The sequence below is a fragment of the Podarcis filfolensis genome (assembly GCF_964270895.1).
Source record: "Podarcis filfolensis genome assembly, chromosome: 16".
Lineage (NCBI taxonomy): Eukaryota > Metazoa > Chordata > Lepidosauria > Squamata > Lacertidae > Podarcis > Podarcis filfolensis.
The window spans coordinates 4,255,815-4,277,962 of record NC_139620.1 but is presented as its reverse complement, the minus strand read 5'-3'; the positions used below and the strand labels follow the sequence as shown (position 1 = coordinate 4,277,962).

The following is a 22,148-nucleotide window of genomic DNA, read 5'->3' as shown; positions in this document are numbered from 1 at the left end:
CCCATGGCATCTGCGGGGGGCGGGGGATCTCCTTGGGAAACCCTGGAGTGTTGCTGCCAGTCGGTGTAGACTACACTGAGTTAGATGGATCAATGGCCTGACTCAACCAGCTTCCTGTTTAAAACATTCCTTTATCCCAAACCATGAGGACTAGAATCTTAGAGGAAATGTCAGTGGTAAGATCACTGGTGGCTCCCCAAGTTCAGTCCCGGCATCTCCAGGTACGGCTGGGGATGTCACCTGCCAGCTACTCAGGAGAGCTGCTACCAGTCAGTGTGGACAATACTAAGCTAGTCCGGCCAGTGGTCTGACTCGGTATTAGGTAGCATCCTCTGTTTCCTGGGTCTCGAGCCAAGCAACATGTGTCTCAAGCCAAGGAACCTGCTCCCTGAGATGGAAATGCCAGACTCTCCCAGGGCTCACAGCTTGGTGCGTTTTTTATTTCTATTGGTTTTGCCATTTTAAAAAAGTGTCGCTGGACTCCCTTCTCCTACGCCCCGCCCGCTGCCTGTACTCAAGAGGGGGACAACTGGAAAATGTAAAAACACTTACCCCGGGAAGAAGATGCTCTCCACTACATAGAAGTCTTGCATGAGGACATCTCGCTCTGGCTTGGTGCTCAGGCTCCCCACCGTGTGGGTGATCCCAAGCTGGATGGCACCTTTGAGGGCCGACGAAGTTGTCTGGAGGGGGAAACAGAGAACTGGCATTAGTCTCTCTTTTGTGGGATTCTGCAAGACACTTCCAAGCACATTCTTTTGGATGCAAGCGAAGAACGTCAGCATTCCACCACGCTTTCGGAAACTCCAAATTTTACCCTAACCCTGATGATTAAAGCATTTTTTTTAAAGCTTGAAAACTCCTCTGTAGGAGAATGGGAAAGGGAGAATTGTGGACAATAGGGCTGTTGATAGTTAAAAAGAAGGTACCTTTTATCATACGTAGTGGTCATGTAAGGCAATAAAGGCTTTCTGGGAAATTATATATAATGAACTGAAAATAAATGTTTAAAATAACTTTTGTAAAAAACCTAGAAGCCTTTTTATTAGGAATTATAGGTACCGATATTCTAAAGGAACAGAAAAGACTCTTTATGTATGTGACAACAGCAGTAGAGATGCCACTAGCCCAGAGATGGAAAGAAGAAAGAGTCCCTACCAGAGAGAAATGGCAAGCCAAGCTGTTAAGACTACGCAGAAATGGCAAAACTGACTGGAAAATCTCAGGGATCAAGAGGACAAAAACTTCAAGAAAGAATGGGAAAAGTTTATAATTTATTTAGGAGAGCACTGCATGCAGATGAAAACATCAGTCGGATTTTAATCTCACTTGTAATGTAACAAACACTGTGGATAATATGGATAGATATAAAATATAGATTATGAAATAACATGCAGTTGAAAATGTTGACAACAGGACCCATGGAGGGGATGGGGAGGAAGTCTCGAGATTCAGAGAAATCTCTTTATTTGGAAATGTATTTGGTATTGTTATAAATTTGTATTTGTAAAATCAAATAAAAACCATTAAAAAAACGATAGTTCAACTGTGGAAGTTGCTCACACAGGAAGCAGGGATGGCCACCAACTTGGATGGTTTTAAAAGAAGAATGGACAAATTTAGGGAGGACATGACTTATCAATGGCTACTGGCCAGGATAGCTCTGCTTGGCCTCCATGGTCAGAGGCACTAATGCTTCTGAATATCCACTGCTGGAAACTGCAGGAGAGAGAGGTGCTCTTGGGCTCAGGTCTTGCTTGAAGGTTTCCTAAAGGAATCTGATTGGCCACTGTGAGAACAGGATGCTGGACTAGACGGGCCACTGGCCTGATTCAGGAAACCTTTCATTAAGTTCTTCCTTGGAACGTCCAGTCCATATTCCTATGAGAACTTCACACAACACTGCTGAACTAGAGTTGACCACAAGATGTTGCTGTGCCAGCTACAGTCCAAAACATCTGGGGGGGGGGCTCAGTTTGGGAAAGGCTGCGTTGGAGGTATCCTACCCTTACCAAGTATTGTGAAGGTGCACTTAGTGAATTACCACAAGCTGTGCTGCTTACATTTCAGGGCCAAGTGACCCACCTGTCTTGTACTCTCTACAAAGACACGAGGAACGAGATCACCACCCCACTCGTACTAACCATCCCAGGGCGCTCAACCACTGCCACGATGGCCTTTCTTCTATCAGATCAAAATGAGCAGATAACAGCAAAGGTTGCTAGGCTCATAGCAGGGGCAATCAGAATAAGGGCCACTAACTGACGGCTGATTCAGGACTTTAAATTGTGCTCTTATATCAAATTTCCTTTTCTGCGTATGTAATGCTTTACTGTTGCTATGGCCATTGGCTAATGCGAATAAAGTTTTATCTACCGTATTTTTCGCTCTATAACATGCACCAGACCACAAGACGCACCTAGTTTTTGGAGGAAGAAAACAAGAAAAAAATATTCTGAATCTCAGAAGCCAGAACAGCAAGAGGGATCGCTGCGCAGTGAAAGCAGCAATCCCTCTTGCTGTTCTGGCTTCTGGGATACCTGCGCAGCCTGCATTCGCTCCATAAGACGCACACACATTTCCCCTTTCTTTTTAGGAGGGAAAAAGTGAGTCTTATAGAGCAAAAAATACGGTATCTATCTACCTACCAACTGAAGAAAACACCTACGTCTGATGAGGTACAAACATAAAAGCCTGCTGGATCAGGCCAATGGCCCATCTAGTCCAGCATCCTGTTCTCTCAGTGGTCAACCAGACCAGATGCCTGTGGGAAACCCATGAGGAGCATTTGAGAACAAGAGCCCTCTCCCCTGCTGTGTTTTCCAGCAACTGGTATTCAGAAGCACTGCCATCCCAGCCATCCCAGCTAGCAGCCCTCAATACCCTCTCCTCCTCCATGAATTTGTCTAATCCTCTTTTAAAGCATCTGCTGTAAGCAATCACTTCCTCCTGTGGGAGTGAATTTCATAGTTCAACTACAGCCTGCAGAAGCTTCTCCTGCGATAAATCCATCAGCCTTTCGAGAAAGGTTCCGCAAGACTTTCTGTTGCATTTTTAAATAGGCAGTTTAGTCTGCAAAATAATGAAAGAAACCCAGCCGGTGCAGAACATGGCAACGGGCTTTTGCTCGATGGAGCTTCTTAGAATGCATGCAGAACACTGGTGCTGAAAAGAACTGCGCTGGCTGCCAGTTAGCTACTAAGCCAAGTTCAAGGTGCTCATTCTGGTATTTTAATTGAGATTTTATGGCTGTGTTTTGGCTTTCCTTAAAAGAAAAAGCAATATACACATCCTTTTGATACAAAATAAAATAAATCTGCCTTGGGAACTCTGCTGGAACCTCATGACGCAAACCGTCCCCGGCCCATCCCCCAACAAAAAACATAAAAGCTGCCGCATTTAAGACAAAATCCAGGTAAATATATATCTGCTACTGCCAGGCCCAGATCAGATCACCACTTATCTTCCAAATGGCTCCAGGCGTCTCCGTCTGCAAGAAGCGCTTACGTACGATACTTTTATCTGGCTTTTTGGACAATTATCGCCTACAACTGTGGCTCGCAAATATTTAACAAGAGAAGGAGAGGGTGGTGGTGTCCTGGCATTAGACTTACACACATAGAAACAAATCAACAAGGAGGCAAGATGAAAAGGGGGCAGCGAGTGGAAGAAAAGGCCCTTGAGAAGGTAATCAACAGCTCTTGGCCAGGGCTACCCATTTGCTAGGAAAGATATAGGTAGCTGTGTTGGTCTATTAGAGGAAACGCCAAAATCACAATAAGGTGACACCTCTTTATTCGGATGGACTAACAATTGTGAGCAAGCTTTCGAGTTGTCAAAATTCTTCTTCAGGCAGAATGTTAAGCAAAAGGTGGGAGACGGGATAGAAAGAAAATGCTGAATGGTCCCAAAGCCTGTCGTTGATGAGAGATTTAAGACAGAACATGGGAGATACTAAGCAGACTTCAGATTATCTTCCTTGGGGTGAAGTCTATCTGAATCAAGGCTCATAGCTAAACTCGCCCCTCACTGACTATGGGCTGTAACCAAGAACAACCCTTAAGTCAGTGTGTTGCTTAACTGCAGCTCCCATCAGTCCCAGCGAGTAGGGTCAGTGGTGAGGGATCATGATGGGAGTTCAGCAACATCCGGGGGCCAAAGGTTCCTCCCCACGCCTGTCTTAAGTTAGAGGCATGCAGAACGTTGATGGGGACAGGAGAGGCAAATGGTGGAACACCACAAATCAACAGCCAGTTTTGAATGCTGTGAAACAGAGGAATTCACAAAAGGGAGAAACAAGATAAATCTGTGTATGTTGCAGGACCGAGGAGAAAAAACGAAGCACCAGCTTTATTCAAAACACATGCTTGTCTGGGGGAATGGGTGCGCCCAGGCAAGCCTGCTGCGCGGTGCCCAATATTATCCATTGTTTTCTATCGGGCCTGTCTGAGAATGTGATGGAAGGACGCACCCCGACAACGGCCTCACTGGATTCAAGTTCCGTCTCGTTCGGCAATTCATTTCTAACACCAGCCAGGCTGTGCGCCTCTGGGAAACACACAAGCCAGCCGCAAAGGAGAAAAATCACCTCCGTTTCGCCCTTAGCATCCAGCCTTGGTAGACTTCCTTTGTACACGGAGGTTCCACTTAGCTATTGGGGGTGCTGGCAAGAGTTTGCTATCCTTCACGAATGTGTAAGAACCCAAGAAAGGCCCTGCAGTTGAATCGGGCCAAAGGGAGCCCACCAGCCGGTTCTTGAAGTGGCCAACCAGATGCCCCGATGGAAAGTCAGTAAGCTGTTCCCGAGCGCAACAGCAACTCTCTCCTCTTGTGGTTCACAGCAACAGGCATTCAGAGGCATATTGCTGCCTCCGAGTAGAAGCAGAACATAGTGAATTCCCCTGTTTCGCTATGCCTTGCGTAGGGCTCAGAAGAGCCCCATTGGATCAGGGCTGAAGGCTTGCCTAGCTCAGCCTCCTGATCTCACAGGGGCCAAGTGGATGCCCCCAAAGCAGCACAAAAACCTGAGCACAAAAGCAGCATTCCCCCACTTGCAATTCCCAGCAGCTGCCATTTCGAGGCCCCCTGCCCCCTGACAGTGGAGGCAGAACATAGTATCCGATTGTACCTGCAGACAGGCATTTTTGGACTCTGCAGCAGCTGAAGGAAGGCTGAGAAACCAAAACTGAATCTTGACAAGACATAGAAACTGTGGGTGGTTCCTGGGTCTGGGAAAATAGGTTCATCCTGCTCTGGTGGGGGTTTCACTTCCCCATACAGAGCAGGTATGCAGAGCGCGGGGCCCATCAGGGCAGCTCAATTTGCCCCCCCCCCACCAACTACAGGCCCATGATGTCATCAGGCAGCGCCACTACAAGACAACACTCAAGGAAAAAGTGGTGCTGCTTTAGGTGGGGTTGGAAGGAGGCAAAACTTCTTGCCTTGGCTGGAAACCTTTTCAAACTCCTACTTTACCCAGGTTAGACATTTGTCACCTTAAGAGAAAATGAAAACAAGGGGGAAGTTTTCCAGGCTGGGTGCTTAGGGGAGATTTCTGCTCGCCACAGGAGACCAGGAAAGTGGGCCTATTGGCAAGGCTGGTGCCAAACGGTTCTTGAGAGTGTAGGTTTCCTTGCAGGGCTCCTAGCAACAGTACAAGCTGCTCGTGGGGAAATCCCCTGCTCCTTGTTCCTTTCCGCCTTCCCATCCCAATGCAAACTCCCCAAGAGCCAAGATCAGATTTCGAAGATCCCAGCCAAATTGGTGCTGGGGTTTTTCCGCCTGTCCCAACCCCAGGATGAAAGGAAACCCTGTGACCTGCCTTCGACAGCCATCATTCGTCTCCAATGTCAAACGAAAAAGCTTCAGCTTCACTCTTTAATCTGCTGAGATAAAGATCCAAGGTGGAGGCAGCTCCACCTTGGAGACTCATCAACACAGGGATAATTGTAAGGTTAGGACTGCTTACCAGTCCTGTTCCTTGCTGGAGGATTTTTTTGGGGGGAGGCGGCCATGGTGGGAGAGGAGAAAAGATAACAAGAAGCTCAGTAGCTTTTGCTACTGAACCACACCAGAGTAGAATCTAGCACTGTGTGCTGCAGAAACCCAAGTCTAGAGAACCTGAAGGCTTTTTAAAACAACCACCATCACCACCACCGAATTTCTAACTCTTAGGGAGACAGGCTCAACAGTGGAACCCTCAGAAGCCAGAGAGGGAACTGCTTGAGTTTCTTATGGATCAGAGGAAGGCTGTCAAGCTGAGATTGTGCCTAACTGTGCAGAGTCAGAAGTCCTCCCCCAGCTAGTTCAAAAGTGTGTGGAACTGCCTTTAGAAGTACCTGTGCGACGCTACCTTCAGACGCCTCCTCAAAGCCCACCCTTTCTGCAAAGCCTCTGCCACAACCTCTTAACCCCCACAATCCACTTTAGCCAAGTGCAAGCACATGCAGCTGGAATAATGGCATACCACTGGATTATAGACTGTTTATTTGTACAGTGTGGGAAAAGTTCCATGAACGTAGATGGTGATATATAAATAACAATAAAGAGGTTAAATAGGAACGTAAGAAGCTGCCTTATACTGTATAGGGCCCTTGGTCCATTTAGCTCAATACTGTCTCCACTGATAGGAAGCAGCTCTCCAGGGTTGCAGGAAAGGAGTCTTCCCCAGCCCTGCCTGCAAATGCCACTGGGGACTGAACCTGGGACCTTCTGCAGATGCTCCAGCTAAAAATAAGATGCTAGTCCTTATGGTTCTAAACAAAGGACTACAGTAGTTTTACAGTGGTACCTCGGGTTACATACGTTTCAGGTTACATACACTTCAGGTTACAGACTCTGCTAACCCAGAAATAGTACCTCGGGTTAAGAACTTTGCTTCAGGATGAGAGCAGAAATCATGCTCCGGCGGTGCAGCGACAGCAGGAGGCCCCATTAGCTAAAGTGGTGCTTCAGGTTAAGAACAGTTTCAGGTTAAGAACGGACCTCCGGAACGAATTAAGTACTTAACCCGAGGTACCACTGTAGTAGGAATTTGCCTTATATCAAGGCCCTTGTCCATCTAGCTCAGTAATGTCTGCACTGACTAGCAGCAACTCTTCATGGTTTCAGGCAGGGTGTCTTTCCCAGCCCTGCCTGGAGATGCTAACTAACCTAGGACCTTCGGCATGCAAAGCAGATGCTCCACCCACTGAGCTACAGCCCTTTCCACAGCCACAGACTCCCTCAACTAAAACCCTACTCTCTCCACTTCAGCCTCTCTAAATCTGAAACACAGGGAAAGCAAACTGGACCCACTCTACAGGGTTGTCGTCAAGGATCCCTGAGCCAATATATGTAAAGGCTTGGATGTGGCAGCATGAGACCCTCCAAATGCGGTTGGAGTGATCAGTGGTCAGGGACGATGGCAGTTGCGGTCTGAAACCACAGCATCCAGACAGCACCACGCTAGGTACCTTTGGGCTAAGAAACAGAACTAGCAGTGACTTTTGAGGTGCTGGAAGACTCTGAGCATAAAACCGCCCTGTACTATCAAGCACTTTGCAAAGCAGAACCGAGCAACAGGCACAGCCTGTGTCACAGAGCTCTGATTGCCCATGCCTGTCCAATAAACAGACTGATACTAGGAGGCTGAGCTAGGGAGATGGGTCATATGTGGCAGGATGGAAGGGAAAAAAATCCACGCTAAAGGTCGTCTGCTCTTGGTTACAAGTTTCAGTGCCTACCTTGATTTATGAACAGACGTGTGGGGTTGCAATATTTGCGTGCCACTAGAGAGCTAGAAGAGCAAACGCCACACAAGAAGAAGCCAACCCCCACCGCCTTGGGGGAGGGAGGGTGCCGGTAAACGCACAAAACAAGAGATCAAAAGGAAACAGGAAGTGGACCTCTCTCTCGAGCACAGCTGCCCTGATGAGATTCCAGAGCACACAAATGAAAAAAGGAACATAAATATTTGCAGCCTGATCTTCAGTGCCAGAAGTCAAGAGCCTCAAAGTAAATGTCAGGAGGAAGTACTCTGAAATTATGAGGGAATCAAGAGCGGCCTCTCCAGCTCATCCATGTTGGGAGCACTAGCGAGGACTCTTCCCAAATGCCAGGAGTATCTCCTCTCTACTACAATTCGCGAGTTCCTCCCTTCCCTGTCGCCACAGTCTTTTGCACATGTTTTGAATTCCAGAAGAGATCGGCAATCCCCACCCAGAAGGCCGCAACTTACAGAAAAAGACAGGCGTCGGAACGGACTGATCGTGTCAACCTCCATTTCATCCAGGTGCAGGGAATTGGCTCTGGGTCAGAGCGAGCTGGAGCATAGCTGTTCAACGTCAAACTACGTTGGGTCCCGAAGAGTCCCGCGTTCAGCCCGCGTGCCGGCAAGAGAGATACGCGTCCACCATAGTTTGGTTCAAAAAGCAGCAAGAAATCCCAGGCTGGCTGGCCAGTGCTGTCTCCTGACAGCAAGGGGGAATTGAGAAACTCCTGAAATGGGGGCTGGGGGAGGGAAAGTCGGGGACCTTCTTTCCAAAGGCTTAAGAGAAATCTCTGTGCTGGGACAGTGACGCCGCAGTGGGACGGTTCGGCCTTTGAGCCCCTGGGATCTCCCAACATGTGACCATCAAGCGCTGCTTGCAAAGTTTTGACGTTTACCTGGATTGCTCCAGCCTTTTATGCTCAGCCGGGTGACTCAGGTGCTGGAGGCTGCTGGGCGGAATCTGCTGAGGGAGGAGGGGCGGAGGGGGAGGGAGGGACATGCACACACAAACACACACTCCAGGGAAGAGAGAGGGAGACGGAGCCACAGAGAGGTGGAAAAGAGCACTTACCTTCTTGTACGTGGTTTCGCCGGTGGAGTCCACACCCCTGTGGCCTTTCTTGATTGTCTGTGAGGAGTGCCCAGAGGCACCTGGCAACTGGAACCGGAAGCAAAAAAGAAAAGGGGGGAGGTGAAATACAGGCTTCAGTGAGATTTTAAGTACCGTATTTTTTGCACCATAACACTCACTTTTTTCCTCCTAAAAAGTAAGGGGAAATGTCTGTGCGTGTTATGGAGGGAATGCCTACGGGTGGCATGCCTACGGATTTTCCTCCTCTAAAAACTACGTGCGTGTTATGGTCGGGTGCGTGTTATAGAGCGAAAAATACGGTATCATCCTGTATGTTTCTAGACTTACTATCCCTGGCTGAAAACAGATGATAAAACTTCAGGGGGCTTGATTTGGCCCTTAGGTTTGCTAGTTGCCGACCCATGGCATAAGCAGAGGGAAAGAGAAAAGGGAGTTGGGCACATTTGGGATAGCTCAGTTGGAGGAGCATGAGACTCTTAATCTCAGGGTTGCGGGTAGGAGTCCCACAAGAGAGTCCTGCATTGCAGAGGGTTGGACTAGATGATCCTTGTGTCCCTTCCACCTCTACAATTCCATGATTTGGGGAGGGGGCTGTTCTAGCATCTGTTCTAGAGTCATCCATACACTTTATAAAGTGATGGGGCTTTATAACAGAAAGAGGGGACAGATCCCTGCCCCAACTGGCTTACAATCCAGACACTGATTGTACCCTACAGATCCTTTATTGGCAGGAGTCCTTTTTCCTCTTATTCCTCTTCCAATTTATTAATGGTGGTACAGCCACTGGGGACTGCCTGGCTGGCACTGACCCGTGACTGGGCTTCTCAGCAGTGATTCTCCGCTTTCGAATGCCCTCCCTGATGAATTGTGCCTTTCTCCCTCATTACTGACTTTGAGGAGGAATTGGAAATCATTCATGTTAATGTTTTTAACATTTGATGCTTGAAAAGATATTGCTGCCGACAACCCTGAGATCACTGTTTTTATAACTTTTTTTAAAAAAAACTTTTATGACATTTTAAAATATATTATCGATGTGTTCACCACTCTCGGCTACTTCGGGAGGGAGTGCAGGATATAAACTGTAATAACAACAACAGAAATAACAGATACAGAAGAGAAAAGGGAGGAAAATTAAGGTGGGGTAAACAAGAGAGGAATGTGCTTTTTTTTCAGAACAGGAGCAGGTAGAATCTAAAAATTCCACATGGGGGAGGGATAAATGGAGTGAGATAGCAAAAACACAATTATACCTATTTAGTACTTGAGTTGCAGGAGGACATGGAGACTAGGGACTGTGCAAGAATTTCAAGAAAATGTGAGGTTTTTTTGGGGGGGGAATACACAGCAGCACCCAAATGTTCTGGGAGGCATTTCTAGGGGTAATGGGGCAGCATGATGAATAAACTGAGGGAGCAGGGGGCCTTCGGACAGCTGTGGGGGGTGGAGCTGAAAGAGTGGAGGTCATAGGCAGGGATGTGTTTAGCTGCAAGAGCAAGGAGACACAGAGGGGAGAGGAGACAAGTCTGATGTGAAAGGTGTGCGCTCAGCAACTGATGTTTTTCTGCTCTGGAGAGCTGTTATAAAGCAGGAAGGAGCCCCAACCTGTCAGGAAGAGAGCACGGATGGGTTGCATGCACACGAAAGCTCATACCAATAAAAAACTTAGTTGGTCTCTAAGGTGCTACTGGAAGGAATTTTTTTATTTTGTTTCGACTACAGCGGACCAACACGGCTACCCACCTGTAACTCAGACAACTGTGTCTTTCCCCAGGAAAATGCACGAAAATATATCCCTAAGGGCAAAGACTGGGCTCCCACTCTGTATTTATATGGTGATACATGAATACATCAAACCAAGTCAATATTCGGAATCCTTGGCCTAAAATGCCTGCTTATTTGGGGGCAAGATGTTCTGTGCACCGAACACTTCTCTACTGCACACAGGCACCCATATAGAAAACTGGTGTTGACCGACTGACGGTTAGCAAACTGAGTCTAAGAACGCGGAGCTTTCAGAACCCACACCTGCAATCCTTTGAATGCAGTTGTTTTGCTTCTTGCATTGTCCTCCCCCCCCCCCCCCAATCGCAACTTACCTCGAGCGTTTTTTTAAGTGTTGCTGTCCCGGGTGTCCCTGGAAGAAAGAAAAGGAAGACGTGAGGAGCTCTTCTATGAAACAATTTTCCTAGCTGCTCAAGGAAAACCCTGCCCAGCCATAAACCTTGCCAGGTGGAGAATCCTGCAACTGGATCAGGCCACGGGGGGGGGGGGTCATCTAGCCCAGCACCATGTGCTGCTCTATGAGAAGCCCACAAGCAGGATCTAAGCTCAGCAGCACCTCTCCCTGCTGGCCATTTCCAGAAACTGGAGCTCAGGGCACCCTGCTGAGGATCCCAGAGATAGCATACAGCCATCACAGCTAGTAGCCATTGATGGCCTAACGCGCCACAAATCTGTCAGCTAGCTTACTTGTTCCGTGTATATCTCAACTTTTTCTCCATGCATCTTTGGTGGTTTACCTGCTTCTCCCCCTCCTCATTCGTCTCCACAACAACCCTGTGAGGTAGATTAGACCTGAGAATGAGTGAGCTGGGGATTCAATCCCTGGTGTCCCTGGTCCTAGTCCGACACTAACAATTACACCACACTGGCTCCCTCAGTTATTTCCCTCTTCCATCACAGGGATATTGCAACATCGGGGTCTTTGGGGGGGGTGAGAAAGAAAATGGCACCCTGGGCTCCTTAGAGAGCAGGCAGGATAGGAATGAAATATGGAAATAGAAATGTCCAGGGAGAACAGCACTGTAACTATAAATGTACAGAATTGTAGCGCTGGAAGGGACCCCAAGGGCCATCTAGTCCAACTCCCTGCAATGCAGGGATCACAGCTAAAATATATATTTAGCCAATACGTAGTTGTGAGGTCAACAACTGCTTATCACAATGTCACCCCAGTCTATCTCTGTTGCCCAAAGCATCAAGGAGCATCAATACCGGACTCAGGCTCAACCGGATTCTTCAAATTCCTCAAATCTTGTGTAAACTGAGGGACATGCACAACAGAGATATGACTCAGCCAGATGCCAACAGCTTAAGTGCTTTTCCACACACAACCAAGCTCGCTGTGAATCCATCTGGCCCAGGCTTGGAAAGCTCAGTGATAGAAACTCAGATATATAAGCTAATCACCTAATGGCACCTTAAACATGGGTTGCGGTCGCCACAATGGACTGTCTAGACACCATTCCCATCCGGGAAATAATAATAATTATTTTATTTTTATTACTATTATGATGGTGATTTCTATATTAATTTATATTTTAAAGAACAAATCTCAAAGTGCTTTACATATAAACCATCCCAGACCCTGCGCTACTCACCTGAGTCCCTTCTTCGTGTGCCTCCTCGTGAGGACTGGAGAGTGGCAAAACAAGAACGGGCCCTTTTTTGTAGTGGCTCCCTGTCTGTGGAGTGCTCTCCCCAGGGAGTTTTGCCTAGCACCTTCATTATTTATTTTTAGGCGCCAGGCAAAAACGTCCCTCTCCAACCAGGGGCTTGGGGTGATTCATATTCTACAGCCTTTTAAATGTGACTGTGGGAAGGGGATGGGATTATGGTTTTGTTGTTTTGGTTTAATTATCTACTTGTGTTTTATCTTGTATTTTATTCTGTGAACTGCCCCGAGATCTTTTGAGGAAGGGCGGTATATAAATTTAATAAACAAACAACACACGAAAACATCAAACAAAACAATTCAGAATAAAACAAATTCAAGCTTCAAGGAAATATTTCTGATCTTTCTCGGCTGACCAACAAAGAGGGAGGGTGCTGGGAGCTGTACTACAATAAAATCTGGAGGACAGCTGGTTAGCCACCCACCCCTGCTTTAGGGAATGGGTGAGGTGAGGAGGAGAGAGCAGTCTGCTTCATAAGGGCTTTGCAATTATGGAGCACACGTCCCCGGGCACAGAAAGATGTATGACACTATCCAGAAGAGAATGCAGCATTCCAGAGTCTCTGCTTCTTTCAACATGAAAACAACATTGATGGTAGCCCTACCAGAGGACAGGTATCCTGGCTGCCAGTTAGCCACCCCTGGCCTAAGGTAGTCCTGGGTGGAACACACCAGCGGCGGCGGCAGCAGTGCAGGGTGGGTGGGATGGAGAGCAGGTACCATCAAATATTAAACAGGCAGATCAGCCCAAAATTAAGCGAACACAACACTGGAGCTGATGTTGTATTTTTACCTGACTTGATATTGTATTTATCATAGTCTCCAATTTGCATTGTAGGTTCTTTGATGACTAAAATGATCATTTGTTGCCCACAGGAGTAGGTTAATAGCTTTCTAACACATGCTAATGAATAATACAAAATACCCAATGCTGTAAGATGTTGACTACCCTAGGAGTAGGCCCCCTTTCTTCCTCAAGATGGATTTTGGGGGTAGGAAAGTGGAGAAAGGGCTTTCTCAAGGGTCAGGCTCAAAATTATAGTTTCTGCCCACCTTTCCCAGTGTTTTCACAATACACATGTGGAATAAGGCAGCTGTGTGGCATGCACCGAAATCCCACATGAATGCAGAAAGCCTGTGGCATATAAACACAGAATTCAGCTTCCTAAGAATCTGTTGGGCTTTTTAAAGCACGTTCCTAGACCTCATCGTTACAAAGATGTGCTTCAGCACACGCAGGAACACTGCCCGGCTGAAAATCAGCAATATGGGTGGCTGAGTAGGCTTTCTATAGCCCATGTTTAGAATTTTTTTTTTCTTTTTGAATGATGCAATGTAGGAGATAAATGTATGTATATCTCTCATGCGCAACCTTAGTTTGCATAAATTATACAGGTCACAGAACATAGCTTTTCTCTGTGCAGATAGCCAATGGGTTTTAGGGTGGAAAACACGCTGCGCTTTGCACACACCTGCCTCACAGCTCCTAACTCGACTCAACGTGACTTCGCCAGGCCTTGCCCTGCATTCTCACAGCCACCACCCATAAGACCTGCATAACTTTTACCCTACCACTCAGTAGCCGCCAATTATACTGGCCAGGCCCGCCCACCCTGGTCACGGGCAGCCAATGAACGCAGCTGCTTTCAGCTTGCTGCCAGCACTCTCTCCTTGGAAGGCGGCCTGAGACAGGTTCCGGTATATGCGCCCAGAGGTTCAATCACACTCTTGAACACTCTTCCCTCCCCGCACATCCTGTGCTCCCAAGAAAAAGGGTGAATCATCAGCCTGCTGGCTTGCCAAGCATGCTCCGTCATGCAGAGACGCGTGTCGAGATTTCGGCAAGCGGGAGGCTGGCATGAACGGCAAGGAGACAATCTGCCGAGGGTTCAGGAGAAGGGCGCTCCTAAGAGTCCAGCTTGCTCCCTGCTGCCTGGAAGCAGCCCGGCAGCTTGAATGAGCCAAGGATGCTGAGGGGGGACTTCCCCAGGTGACCTCTCAGAGCTCGCCGTTCATCCCTGAGAATCAAACTCCAAATAGCTGCCTGCTTCTGGAATACGCACAGTTGTTTCGGCTCTAGGAGACATGGAGAGCATAAGGAAGAAGAAGAAGAAGAAGAAGAAGAAGAAGAAGAAGAGGAGGAGGAGGAGGAGGAGGAGTTTGGATTTGATATCCTGCCTTTCACTCCCTTTAAGGAGTCTCAAAGCGGCTAACATTCTCCTTTCCCTTCCTGCCCCACAACAAACACTCTGTGAGGTGAGTGGGGCTGAGAGACTTCAGAGAAGTGTGACTGGCCCAAGGTCACCCAGCAGCTGCATGTGGAGGAGCGGAGACGCGAACCCCGTTCCCCAGATTACGAGACTACCGCTCTTAACCACTACATCACACTGGCTCTGCTGGATGAGACTGAAGGCCCATCTAGTCCTGTATCCCATGTCCGAACATGGCCAATCATAAGCCTTCAAAAAGACCTCAGGAAGGGCACAGAGGGCAAAAAAACCCCTTTCACCTCCCCCAGGCTCCTGGTCTTTCAGTGGCCTGTGAACATAGGCGGGCTAGTGGGAGTCAAAGTCTGAAACTGCTGGATGACATTAGTTTAGGGCGTACAGAGAGTTGGAAAAAAATATTAGGGAACTTTCAAGCAAAAAATAAAAAGGTACCCCCTAGTGGACAAGGGAAATGGCAACAGCATTTTTTACAAAGCCTTAGACTCACAGAAACATAAGAGTAGGAAGGATTAAAATTTATTTACATGACAAATTATTAGTCATGTTGTCAACTTGGACTACTCCATTCTCATACAGTGCAGTAATATCCTCTTTGCTTAACAAGAATCATACAATAAACAGGTCCAGTAAAGAAGGATTTATGAGGAGAGAGTGATTATTCGTGAAGGAGGCATCCTAAGAAAAAGACTTGTTTCCAAAAAACCCAGCTACTCTGCGGGAGGCTACTCAGTTCATTTCAGGAGAACTTAAACCATGGAAAATAACAATGAGAGGCCCAGGAATGTATACAAAAGGCAGTGGGGTGAAAAAGCCTTTTTTTAAAAAAACAATTATTCACAAAGCAGAATGGAAAGGCAGTCCAATCAACCAACCCTTTTTCCTATGGCACCCTTGCCGTAACTAAGGATTGTTGAGATTTGGAGAAGGGCCTCTATGGAGCCTTCTGCCCAAGGTTTGAAAAATGTCATTTTTACTGGGGATTGGGGGGGGGGAGGAGAACAGACTTCCCTTTTCCATCAGGCATTTAAGCTGATCTAGGTACTGTGGCTGTGGTTTTTTTAAATTAATGTCCGGTTTCACGATCCCCACCCCGGTCCAAACTTGTTGACCGTTTTGGTGCATTTGGAAGAGTGGCATACAAATGTTTAATGATAAATATAAAGGCAGTCATCTCATTAGACGTGCTTAACAGCTCAGGGAACCTGTCCTGCTGGCCCTCCACATGGAAGAAGACAGAAATGGAAGGCAGGTTCCCCCCCTTTCAAACCCAGAGCTCAGCCTTCCCTTCCCATTCACGTCTTCCCCAAAAAGGAAAGATCTTGTGCTTCTGGCCTCACCCACCATATGTAGGCAAGACCTGGAGCACACAAATATTAACTGAAATAGTTTAAGTAGAATTTAACCTACTATGAAGATTACCAAACATTCAAAGGAGAAAAATAATAATCATGGGGGACTTCAACTTCCTCGATATCTGTTGGGACTCAAACTCTGCCAGAGTGCAAGGTCCGACAAATTCCTCCAATTTCATCTCCCAGAAAGTGGAAGAACCAACAAGGGGACCATCTATCTTGGACCTGGCCCTCACCAATAGGGAGGAAGTGATTGATGAAGCGGAAGTGATGGGAAACCTGGAAGGAAGTGATCATGTTCTCCTCTGTTTCAGGATACAGAGGCAAGGGAAAACCTACTAACTGATGCAAAAGAAAGAGGGGGGTTTGCCCTGCCGGACTTAAAGTTGTATTATGAATCAGCGGCTTTCTGCTGGCTGAAAAGTTGGCTGCTTCTTGAAAACACAGACATTTTGGATCTGGAAGGGTTCAATAACAGATTTGGCTGGCACGCATATATATGGTATGACAAGGTTAAAACTCATCAAGGATTCAAAAACCATATTGTTAGGAAAGCATTATATAATGTTTGGATTCGGTACAAAGATTTGTTGGAAAACAAAACCCCCAGGTGGTTGTCACCAATGGAAGCTAAGGAAGTGAAAAAACTTAATATGGAACCCAAATGGCCAAAATATTGGGAAATTATAGAACATGAGGAGGGAAAAGTGAAATTGCAGAGCTATGAGAAATTGAAGTCAAAAGTAAGAGATTGGCTTCATTATTATCAGATAAATGAAGTTTTCAAACTGGACAGGAAAATTGGCTTCCAGGTGGAGAGGTCAAAATTAGAAACAGAGCTATTGGAACCCAATACTAAGAATCTGTCAAGAATGTATAACTTGCTGTTGAAATGGAATACACAGGATGAGACGGTTAAATCAGCTATGATTAAATGGGCACAAGACATTGGTCATAACATCATGTTTGCTGACTGGGAACAGTTATGGACCACCGGTATAAAGTTCACGGCATGTAATGCCTTAAGAGAGAACATTATGAAAATGATATATAGGTGGTACATGACCCCAGTCAAGCTGGCAAAAATTTACCACACGCCCAATAACAATTGTTGGAAATGTAAGGAAACTGAAGGTACCTTTTACCACCTTTGGTGGACGTGCCCTAGGATTAAGGTCTTCTGGGAAATGATTTATAATGAAATGAAAAAGGTGCTTAAATGCACTTTCGGGAAGAAACCAGAAGCTTTCCTCCTGGGCATGGTAGGCCAATTGGTGTCAAGGAAAGATAGGATGTTTTTTATGTATGCTACAACAGCAGCAAGAGTACTTTTAGCAAAGTATTGAAAGACACAAGAACTACCCACACTGGAAGAATGGCAGACCAAGGTGATTGACTACATGGGACTGGCGGAGATGACTGGCAGAATCCGTGACCAAGGGAAAGAGACGGTGGAGGAAGACTGGAAGAAATTTAAAGTTTATCTTAAGAATTGCTGTAAAATTAATGAATGTTAAAATGTCTTGGGTAATGCAAAATAGAATTGCAGTGACAAATAATTGGACATGAAAAAAAAAAGAGTTAAAGAAAGTGCTACAAGAAATTGAAATTAGGGGTTGCTGGAATGATTTAAAACAGGGATGCAGAAAGGGGAGGTATGGGGAAGTCGCTGAAAGAAGGTTTTAGGAAAGAAAGGTCAAGAAATTATACATGTTTATATGTTTGTTTGTCTATGTATTGTGTTGTATTGTCTTTTAATATGTGTTGAAAAACCAATAAAAAATTTATAAAAAAAAACAGAGGCAAGGGAAAACCAAGTGTAGTCGGACACGCACTCTGGACTTTAAGGAGGCCAATTTCAAAAAGCCGAAGAAGTTACTGGGTGTGATCCCGTGGTCAGAAATACTCAATGAAAAGGGAGTCCAAGAAGGATGGGAGCTTCTAAAACAAGTAATATTGAAGGTCGAAATACAAACAATACCAACAAGAAAGAAAAATGGGAGGCATCTAAGGAAACCGGTGTGGCTGCATAAGGAGCTCACAGATGAGCTGACAGTTAAGAAGGGCATGTATAAGAAATGGAAGAAAGGGGAAATTGCAAAGGAGGAGTATACACAAGTAGCCAAAAGTTGCAGGGGGGAAAGTCAGGCTGGCTAAAGCTCAGAATGAGCTCAGGCTTGCAAGAGAGGTTAAAAAGAATAAAAAAGGTTTCTTCGGCTATGTCCAAAATAAGAAAAAGAACAAGCAAGTGGTAGGTCCTCTGCATAGGGAACACAAAGAAATACTATTAGGTGACAAATACTCAACACCTACTTTGCCTCTGCCTTCACCCAAAAGGAAAGCGATGCCCAACCTGGTGATAACAGAGCAAATTGTGTAAGGAGGGAGCTGCAGCCCAAGATAGGAAAAGAGGTAGTAAGGGAACACCTAGCTACTTTAAATGAATTCAAATCTTCAAGGCCTGATAAGCTGCATCCAAAGGTACTAAAGGAGCTCGTGGATGTAATTTCAGAAACTTTGTCTATTATCTTTGAGAATTCTTGGAGAACAGGTGAGGTCCCGACAGACTGGAGGCAGGTAAATGTTGTCCCCATCTTCAAAAGGGGGGGAGGAGGAAGACCCAGATAACTACCGACCAGTGAGCTTGACACTGATACCAGGGAAGGTCCTCGAACAGATAATTCAACAGTCTGTCTGTGAGCATTTAGAAAAGGATGCTGTGATTACTAAGACCCAGCACGGGTTTCTCAAAATAAGTCATGCCAGACCAATCTGATTTCTATTTTTGATGAAATTACAAACTTAGTGGAACGGGGAAATGCTGTGGGCATAGTGTATCTTGATTTCATTAAAGCTTTTGACAAAGTCTCCCATGATGTTCTCATGAGGAAGCTGATAAAATGTGGGCTGAACTAAGTACAGCTGTACCCTGGATGCCGAATGCCTTGGGACCCGTATGTTTCGGCTCCCGAAAGATCGAAAACTGGGAGCGAGTGTTCCGGTTTTTGGAAACCAAATGTCTGGTGCGGCTTCCGACTGAGTGCAGGAAGCTCCTACAGCCAATCAGAAGCAGTGCCTTGGTTCTTGAACGGTTTTAAATTTGAGATCCAAGGTACGACTGTAACTGTTAAGGGGATTTGTAGCTGGTTGACTGACCGAGTACTCATTAATGGTTCCTTGTCATCTTGGAAAGAAGTGGCAAGTGGGGTGCCGCAGGGTCCTGTCCTGGGCCTGTTGTTGTTTAACATCTTTATAAATGACTTGGATGAAGGAATTGAGGGGTGCTCATCAAATTTCCAGATGACACCAGACTGGGAGGAACAGCTAATGCTGCAGAAGACAGAATCAAAATTCAAAATGACCTTAACTGGACCCAAACAAGCAAAATTAATTTCAACAGGGACAATTGTTAAGGTTCTGCACTTAGGCAGGAAAAACCAGATGCACAAATATAGGATGGGGGACACCTGGCTTACTAGCAGCACATGTGAAAAGGATCTAGAGGTCTTGGTGGACTACAAGCTTAACATGAGTCAACAATGTGATGCAGCAGCAAAAAAGGCTAATGCTATTCTAGGCTGCATCAACAGAAGTCTAGTGTCCAGACCAAGGGAAGTAATAGTACCACTCTATTCTGCCTTTGTCAGATCACACCTGGAATACTGTGTCCAGTTCTGAGCACTACAATTTAAGGATGATATTTACAACCTGGAACTCGTGCAGAGGATGGCAACCAAAATGACCAAAAGTCTGGAAACCAAGCCTTATGAGAAACAGTTGAGGTAGTTGTGTATGTTTAGCCTGGGAAAGAGGAGACTGAGAGGAGATATGAGAGCCATCTTCAAATATCTTAAAGGCTGTCCCATGGAAGATGGAGCCAGCTTGTTTTCTCCTGCTCTGGAAGGTAGGATCAGAACCAATGGCGTCAAAGGAGATTCTGACTAAACATCAGGAAGAACTTTCTGGCAGTAAGAGCTGTTCAGCAGTGGAACAGACTCCCCTGCCTTGGAGGTTTCAGCTGTCATGGATGCTTTAGCTGAGATTCCTGCATTGCAAGGGGCTGGACTAGATGTCCCTTCCAACTCCTATGCTTCTTGCTCTTGTCAGTTATTCAGCTTTCAAGCCACAGTGGCTCTCCTGCAGCCAAGGTTTCACACATTCCCCCTTTCCTAGGTAGTGAAAAAAGAAAACTGTGGTGACCAGAATGAAACACCTTCCTCAAGGCAGGTGGGGAGTCTTGACCCCAACTTCGTACTCCATCTCTGAAATTCAGTGCAAGGCCAGCAACCTCTTTGCTCTTTTCTCTAGCACTAAAACTGGAGGCAAGAGGCGACTCCTGCCACAGCCTCATTCCAAGCACCTTTGGAAACACAGCACAACCGCAGGGTCGACACGCGGCCACCTTCTGGCTCCCAGGCTGAAAAGCGAGAGCCGCTTATGCTTGCCAGAGGCTGGGAGGACACTAGCCGTGGCAAGGAGAGTTGTGTAATAATCCAGCAAGCTTGATGGAAATGAAAAGCATGGACATCAGCCGATACCAGCAGGCTTAGAGCTCTAGTGCTTAAAAGCATGGAGGAGTGTTGCTCAAGCAGAGGAGGAGGGTGGCTGCTTCAAACAAACATGCAGCGAGGTTGCGAAAGCTATTTGGAGAAGATGTGTCACCAGCACTGGCATCCTTGATCTTGCACTTCACACCAAGTCTGTGCATCAAGGAGCTGCAGAATTGCCGCTTTGTTACAGGACGGAGGCAGAAGAGAACAAACCACCTTCTCTTACCCACACATTAAAAAAAAAATGCACTGTATTTTGAACAGGGGTGGGGGACCCCAGACCTAGGGGCCAAATGCAACCCACCAGGCCTCTCCTCAGGCCATGCCTCCTCCCTAGCCACACCTCCTCTCTTCAGGCCACACCCTCTCACCAACCCTGCTTCCTACCTGGCTGGAACGTGCCCTGGACTTGACTGGATGGAAGGCAGAGAAGGGCCTGCGAGGGTGTGGAGGAATTTGCTCTGCCCACTCTTGCCTCTGGCCCTCCCCACCTGGGGCATTTGGCCCAAAGGCTGACAAATATGTCGCCCTCCCCTCCAAATATAGAATGAATGCCACAAATGTTCAGACATCAAAAGAGGACTCTTGAGGCAGACATTAAATACTGCATAGGTACGACGAGTGGGTGAAAACCATTGACCTAAATCAAAGACGGGGTCCCTGCGGCCAATGGCCGGACAGGATCTGGAAGAGGTCATTGGCTCTGGGCTCTCTGTACACCTTCCAGAACATCATCTGGAAGGACTACTGGTTCCCCAACCCTGGTGTGAACAAAACGTGAGTTAAAATGAGAACTTCTCTACCACGACTGGTACAAAAGGAATGACTCATGGTTCTGGGAGAGAATGTTTTACCACCAGATGGCCACAGGTTTAATCTCTAAGAAACCCCAGGGAGCAGTGGAAGACTTATTTAAGAGACTTGAGAGATCCTCTGCAAGCTGTTGTTGGATCACAGATGGGGGAGAGCATGCGGTCCTTCAAATGCTGTGGGATTCCAACTCCCAGCAACCAGCATGACCAGTAGTCACAGAGGGTGATGGGGAGTTGTAGTCCAGCAACATCTGCAGGGCCCCACAAGTGCTCCCAATCCTTGGGATAGATAATACTGGGAAAGATACAATAATGCCAGCAAAGGTAATACCCATGGCAGATTCTAGGCGACTAATACCTGGAAGTCTCATGTAAAATGGACAGGTTAGTATCAGAATGCCTTTCAGGGTTGGTGTAAGAAACTTCTGTGCTCTGAGCACTTAAATATTATTGCCACAAAGAGTTCCAGTGCAGAGCTCTAGGACCACCTGCTCTAACCTGAGGATAAGTTAAGGGCTTTTAAAAACTGGGGAGTGGAAGGAGGTCAGTTCAATTAGAGCGCAGTTCTCACATAAGGCAATAACACCATCAATCCAGTAACCTTAGGCAAACGGGGGAACTTTGGCCCTTCAGATGTCAGTGAACTACAATTCCCATTGCCCTTGATCACTCAGCTATGCCTGCAAGGGCTGATGGGAGAAAGAGTCCAGCAATGTCCGGCAGGCCCAAAGGTTCACCACTCCTAAGGAAAGGCTCGGTTCCACACCACACATGCACACATGAAACTTAAGAAAGCCAAGTCTGTTTAGCGGCTAGTAATCAGAGAGGAGGGGGAGAAGCCCATGCTCGTGCCTCGGTTTACCCATACATCTTCGGGAAGGCATCAGTGAACAGCAAAGGAAGCTG

General features: G+C 46.7%; 1 protein-coding gene across 25 annotated transcripts in view; it reads right to left on the bottom strand.

Annotated features, from left to right (window-relative positions):
* The window catches only part of PIP5K1A (phosphatidylinositol-4-phosphate 5-kinase type 1 alpha), a 54,837-nt gene that overhangs the window by 17,787 nt on the left and 14,902 nt on the right, over positions 1-22,148 (bottom strand). For 20 of the 25 annotated variants that reach the window (XR_014542646.1, XR_014542647.1, XR_014542648.1 and 17 more), the window contains 3 exons: positions 10,943-10,980; positions 8,823-8,909; positions 553-683 (listed from right to left, as the gene is read on the bottom strand). Coding sequence is in view for 22 of the 25 variants with exons in the window: in XM_083591154.1 (XP_083447280.1) it covers positions 553-683; positions 8,823-8,909; positions 10,943-10,980 (256 nt within the window). In the remaining 3 variants the exon portion in view is untranslated. Of the gene's footprint in view, positions 1-552; positions 684-8,218; positions 8,910-10,942; positions 10,981-11,840; positions 11,890-22,104; positions 22,143-22,148 lie in introns of those variants that run through there. The other 5 variants (XM_083591160.1, XM_083591162.1, XM_083591161.1 and 2 more) reach the window with 3 other exon arrangements.